Here is a 6400-nt window from a genome sequence, read left to right on the forward strand (position 1 = left end):
GCAGACAGTTCAGCAATTTCCTGTACCAACCACGGTAAAGCAGTTACAGACCTTTTTTGGACTTCTGGGGTATTGGAGGACTTTTATCCCGCATTTGGCAATCTTGGTGGACAGTAGTCCACCCCGGCCCTTCCCGTTCCTTCCTTCCCTGCTCCCCGCCCCGCTCCTCGCCTGCTCCGGCGGGCTCTCCCCGGGTCCCCACCCGCCCTTCGCCGGCGCCGCCGTCAGGAACCGCGCGGAGTCTCCCCCACCCTACCGGGATGAAACCGGAAGCGACTGGGATGGGGAGGGCGTCCCCCCACCCGCGGCGGCGATGGAGGCAAGTGGCGGCGAGTTGTGGTTCTCCTCGGCGTGCCGCCGGCATCAGCTGCGGCACCTGCGGCGGTTCCGGCGGCGGCTCACCGTGGACCCGCTTCTGGCCCGGCTGCCCCACGGGGACGAATCCCCCAGGGCCCGTGGGTCGGTGGTCCTGGTGATATCGGAGCTGCAGGAGCTGCTCGGGAGAGAGGCGGCTCCGCGCAGAAGCAAAGCGCGGTCGGGTGAGTCGGGGAGCGCGGGATGAGGGCTGCGGTGAGCGGACACTTTTTTGACCTGAGTCTTCAGTTCCTTACGTGTGCTTTATTCCCTGATGTGCATTACTATTTCCTTCTCTCCTCAGATATGTGTTCACACTTCCACTTCTGGAAACGAATTGTGGGACTTGTCATCGCTACTGCTGTGATTTTGCTTTTAACTTGGATTGCACTAAGTGAGTTCATTAATTTTATGAGACGAGTTCTGGAAAGAGAAGCTCAGTAATTTTCTCTGTCTTTATGCTGCCTCTTCATTGCTGAGGGTAAGAGGTATTTCCACTGGTGTTGAGCTGTTGCCCACAGCCTGTAGTGGCTGCCATTTCCAAAAAGGAAAGTGAAATTGAATTGCGCTATGGCTCGTCCTCCTCAGACAGCTGTTTCTGGTAGCACTAAAGTGACATTTTTCAAAACATTTCAGCAGGATTTCATTGTATTGCAGCATGGCAAAATGCTGAGGAATAGCAAAGCCATAAGTAGAGTCAGGGAGGCAGGCCTGACTTCTTAACTTGCTTGGTTCTGGCCTGGAGAGTTATTTTTGCAGCTGAGTACATTGAACCAGAACCTGTTTAGGGTCAGCTTCTAGGTGCTTCACAGTAGACAACTAGTGTATGTGTCTGCACTTCTACCCTGATGTTCTCACTTATGGTGTCTCTGGCATGGCTGGAGCTTTGGAATTGCACATCTCTGTTTGCTGGCACATGCCTGGCATGTGAGCCTGTATCAGGAATCACTGGGCACACCATAGCTGGTATAACTGGAAAAAATACTGAGCACAATCCTTCAGTTGTATTATATTCACCCATCTCCTGCTTAATTCAGTGCAAGTCATAGATATATTTAAGCTAGAGGAAACAGGTCCAGAACTTGTAAATGTGTATAGAATTGTATTTTAAATACATAGTAATAAGTAAGCAATGTTCTCTTCATTTCTTCGTTTGAACAAAAGATCCACCTGAATTACCACATCTGGAGCCGTGCCTTGATGACTGGCTATACTACAAGAACAAGTGTTACTATTCAGAAGCCATGGCAGATTGGAATTCCAGTCAGGAGTCCTGTGCTGACGATGGAGCTTCCCTTGCAGTGATTGACAGCCACCAAGAGCTGGTAAGGTGTCTAGTGTCTTGAATTCGGTGTTACGCCTGCTGCCCTAACAGTTTCCGCAACTCCATCACTTGTTGCCTTGTACAGCTTGAAACCCAGTATACTGTGTGGCAGACTTGTTTGTTGCAAGTCAGCATGACCTACAGACTTCTTCAGTGCAATGTGGCCCGTTGACTAAAATCCTCTGTAGGAATTCTGATATTACCTTAGAAGGTATTTCAGAAATGTAAAAGGTAAATCATGTATAAAATTAAAATCTGAAAGGATATAAAAATGGAGTTGTGATGGCTAATTATTGATAAAGAAGGTGTGGGGTTTTTTTGTTGTTTTTTTTTTTTAACTAGCAACTTACGTGTGCATTGTAAGTTAGACAATGTAGCCTGTCCTCTCCCCTCACACCCTCTTGACATTCATTCTGTCTCCAGGGTACCCAAAAGTACAGTCAACAGCAATTCCTATGTTAAACATAACATCTAAACTAATTTTGAGTTTGCAGACCACTGACGCACATGTATGTGTTTTATCTCCTTGATACTCTTAAAGGACACAGTTCTTTTAAAGGGTGTTTTCTTTAGCATAACAAATGGTTTTATGGCCATCTGAGAAACAGCAATGTGTTGTTAGTTCTCTGCAAAATAGTCAATTTACCTGCTTCCACAAAAGGCAAAGACTGGCTGGGACCTATGGTGTTGAAAATACCTGGCTGATGCAGCAGGTTCTACCTGTGGTTTTTGTTATTTTTGAGCCATGTTTCTCTTTACCATGTTTTTTGCATTTTCTGTAGTGTCTTACCAATTCAGGGTGTTTGTTTTATTCACACTGCAGTGGTTAACTGTGTGTGTGCCCTTGACCATCCTGGAGTTTGGGTCTAGGTAGTCCCAACTGACTTTAGGATGAGGAATATAAGGAAAAGCAAAATAGCATGAACTCACACACGGTTAGTGTCAAGAGTAGAAGTGCGAAAATTGGGAAGTTGGGGGATTTTAAGTGTGTGACTTGAATTTGATAGAGATGCAACATAATTTACATTCATGGTGATATAACGGTCAAGGCAACCTGTGCCGAGTCAGGCACTGTGTCCCTGCTAAGTACGTCCTTATACTGAAATGCCGTTTTCCTTGTGATACAGTGAAACCCCTGTACTAGCTGACGATTGTGTAATGTGATATGGTGTGTCAATGACATATGTGGATGTTTTTAATGACGGGTGAGGCAAAGTTGGTGGATGGTCAGTAACACCCTGCATGAGTGCCAACTGAATAGCTGGGACTTCACTGACATTAGTAATGGATCTTGGGCTTCCTCCAGTAGTTTGTCTAAATAAATTAAGCAGAAAACATTGGTGACCTGTGGGGGGGAAAAAAAGTTTGCCATTGTATAGTCTGTGATATAGTTTATATCTGTGCAGTATTTATACAAAAAGCTATAGAATCATCATCATAAAATAATCTAATAGTTGTATGTCATTTTGTTCTGTGTTTTGTCTAGAAATTTATAATGTATTGAATATGCATAACAGACTTCTGGATTGGGCTGCACAGGCAAGGAAGCAAGTTCTTCTGGGTGAATGGAGACTCATCTGACACAAACTTGTGAGTTTTATTTCAAATATAGTATGTGGGAAGAGAGTCAGTACCTTTTTTGTCCGAATAGAAAAGTTATTCTGTGTTACGTGTTCCACTGTAGATAAACTGGTATATCTTACCAAATGAGGGCTGCCGTACAGCTGTAAAAATGCTAATACTATGCTAATAAAACTAGTTAAGTCTCCAGAGAAGTGAGAAAGGGGCATCACTGCCTGCTTTTTCGTGTGGTTGCATACTGGCTGTGAGGTTGTGACTAGAATAACTTGTTTATGTACAATCTCATTTATGAGCTCGATAACATTTGTCTTATCAGTAATAATTATTGATGTCAGACATTTATAAATTGTTTGAATTAGTATGCCCTGTTGGTCTTGCAAGGTTCATCACTCAGCCATTATAGACAGGGCCTCCTAAGACCAACTGAGGTGCTCAGGACCACATCAGAAGGTCACTGGGCTCGGTGTTTGTGCCTCAGAAAGCATTGCTTTTGCCCACTTTGTATCCTGGAAATCGGCTTTCTTTGCAGCTGCATCCTGTGTATTCTGCAGAGACTCAGCAAAATCAGTGGGAAGAGGTGGCAGGGCCCCATGCTGTTCCGCAGGAGCTTTGCTGCTATGGATCCTGCTGGGATCCTCCCTCTCCTGCTCTGGAGAGTTGTGCCCTCTGTGCTTACAACATTGTAGACATTGTGAAGTACAAATACACATGGTACATCTCCATGGGGATCAAGGCAGCTTGCTTTAATTTAAGGTGCATCAGAGCATCACCATATGTTTCATGTGCACGTTAATTCTGATCCTCCGAGTGAGAAGTGGGGCTCATTTTAGATCGTTCTCTAGTTAGTTCCTTCCAGTCTTTAAAGCCAAGTTTTACAAGGAATAACAAATAGGTCTTCTAATTTTCAGACCAAAGTTCTGCTCTAATTTTTATTTTTCTGTTGGCTTTTTAGATTTCATGTTAATATAACAAATGACGGAGACTGTGTCCATATAGATTCTGCCTTCATTTCTACCAGAAGTTGCTCCTCACTCAGGAACAGGCTATGCAGCATCGGTCAGTTTAATCCCAAGACACGCTCTTAATAGGGAAAACACAGTTCATAGTGAACTAATGATGTATTTTTCCCTGTTTTCACAGAATCACAGAATGTTAGGGATTGGAAGGGACCTCGAAAGATCATCTAGTCCAACCCCCCTGACGGAGCAGGATCACCCAGATGAGGTTATACAGGAAGGTGTACAGGCAGGATTTGAATGTCTCCAGAGCAGGAGACTCCACAACCCCCCTGGGCACCCTGTTCCAGTGCTCTGGCACCCTCATTGTGAAGAAGTTTCTTCTCAAATTTAAGTGGAAACTCTTATGTTCCAGTTTGAATCCATTACCCCTTGTCCTATCATTGGTTGTCACCGAGAAGAGCCTGGCTCCATCCTCGTGACACTCACTCAATATATAAATATTGATAAACATTAATGAGGTCACCCCTCAGTCTCCTCTTCTCCAAACTAAAGAGCCCCAGCTCCCTCAGTCTCTCCTCATAAGGGAGATGCTCCACTCCCTTAATCATCTTTGTTGCCCTGCGCTGGACTCTCTCCAGCAGTTCCCTGTCCTTCTGGAACTGAGAGGCCCAGAACTGGACACAGTATTCCAGATGTGGTCTCATCCTGGCAGAGTAGAGGGGAAGGAGAACCTCTCTTGACCTACTAACCACCCCACTTCTAATACAACCCAGGATGCCATTGGCCTTCTTGGCCACAAGGGAGCAGTGCTGGCTCATAGTCATCCTGCTGTCCACCAGGATCCCCAGGTCCCTTTCCCCTATGCTGCTCTCTAACAAATTGTTCCCCAACTTATACTGGAACTTGCTTCCAACCCTCGTCATCTTTTTGGTCTCCTGCCTCTGCCTGACAGCGACAGGGCAGGGGCTGTCTCTATGAAAATAATTACTTTTACGTGAATGTGTTGCAGTACAGTATCATACTTGGTCATGGTCTTTTCACTAAGTACATGTGTGAGACAAAATCAAGTTGCAGACAGTCTAAAAAATTTCCAGTACTTTTGAATGCATTCTTAACACATATATTGGTCAGAAGCAATAATAAAAGTATTTTCCTGTACCTCTGCCAGGAAAGCATAGAATTCTCACAGGAAATCGTGGATAATTATGAGATGGCAGGGCCTCCATCCTCCTGAAGATACTGGGACACTGGATCTGTTTCCCAGGCACATGAAGTTTGCATCTGCCACCTCACACAGATTTCTTAAAAAAAAAAAGACTAATTATTTTCAATTATTCTCAGTAGATATTATTTTGCTTATTCAGCTCTAGTTAGCTCTTCAGCTTATGCTCAAAAGTTAAAGATATAGAGTGATACAGTGGCTTATATCCATGGAGATTTATATACATAAGTCATATACTTGTTTTGGATATAAATGCTATTAAATTATTTGCCATAGTGAAGAGTTCAAAAACCTGAAAAAAATGATTTTAAAAATCTTGCAAAGGTTGAGAAAGGATTTGTGTAGGTTGTCCCATCCCTACTCTGCCCAGTGCAGGGACAACAACTCACTATTTTCTATTCCGGGGGAAAAGCTTGTTTCTTTTAAGCTAAACCAGAGGATTTCCTTTAACTAGGAGTTATGGTGGTGCTTCGGTCCTAGGAGAGAGCAAGTTTATATGCAGAAAGTCAAGGAACCAGACAGGTGGATGGGTAGTTGGGAAAGAGCTGTGTCATGCGAGAAGTCTCTGACTCGCTTCCCTATGAGCTTTGCCAGAACGCTGTTTGCTGTGTCCCACTGAAATCCTGCCACCAGGCACCATCTTCATGGTCTGCTTAGGCAAAGATCTTGAGATATGTACTATGGTCTTTGACATCCTCCTTCTTCTCTGCTACCATCATCACTAGTCATAGGATATGGCTGTTGCGTGTCTGTCCACAACACTGGCTCCTCGTTTCCCCCACACTCCTTTCTTCCCATTAGGATTGGTTTAAACTGATTTAGCTTATACCCCAGCTACAGAGGTGCAGTTAGATCCCAGTGTCTCTACAATACTTCGCTGTGTTGTCATCGGTTAGGGAAAGCTTACTGCTAAGTCTTCTGTGCTTTGTGAATTTGTAGCCAATACCTGTTTCTTCTACT

At 44.4% G+C, this 6400-nt stretch overlaps 1 protein-coding gene across 1 annotated transcript; it reads left to right on the plus strand.

The window, feature by feature from the left end:
- Window positions 1-558: 558 nt before the first annotated feature.
- Window positions 559-4344, plus strand: LOC308040411 (C-type lectin domain family 2 member L-like; the record flags this gene model as incomplete). Its single annotated transcript, XM_080344393.1, has 5 exons — window positions 559-748; window positions 1519-1679; window positions 2686-2764; window positions 3196-3268; window positions 4212-4344. 5 exons carry the CDS (start codon window positions 559-561, stop codon window positions 4342-4344), a joined length of 636 nt encoding a protein of 211 aa, XP_080200519.1.
- Window positions 4345-6400: the final 2056 nt, after the last annotated feature.

This window comes from Nesoenas mayeri, assembly GCF_963082525.1.
Source record: "Nesoenas mayeri genome assembly, chromosome: 1".
In the NCBI taxonomy this organism is placed as follows: Eukaryota; Metazoa; Chordata; class Aves; order Columbiformes; family Columbidae; genus Nesoenas; species Nesoenas mayeri.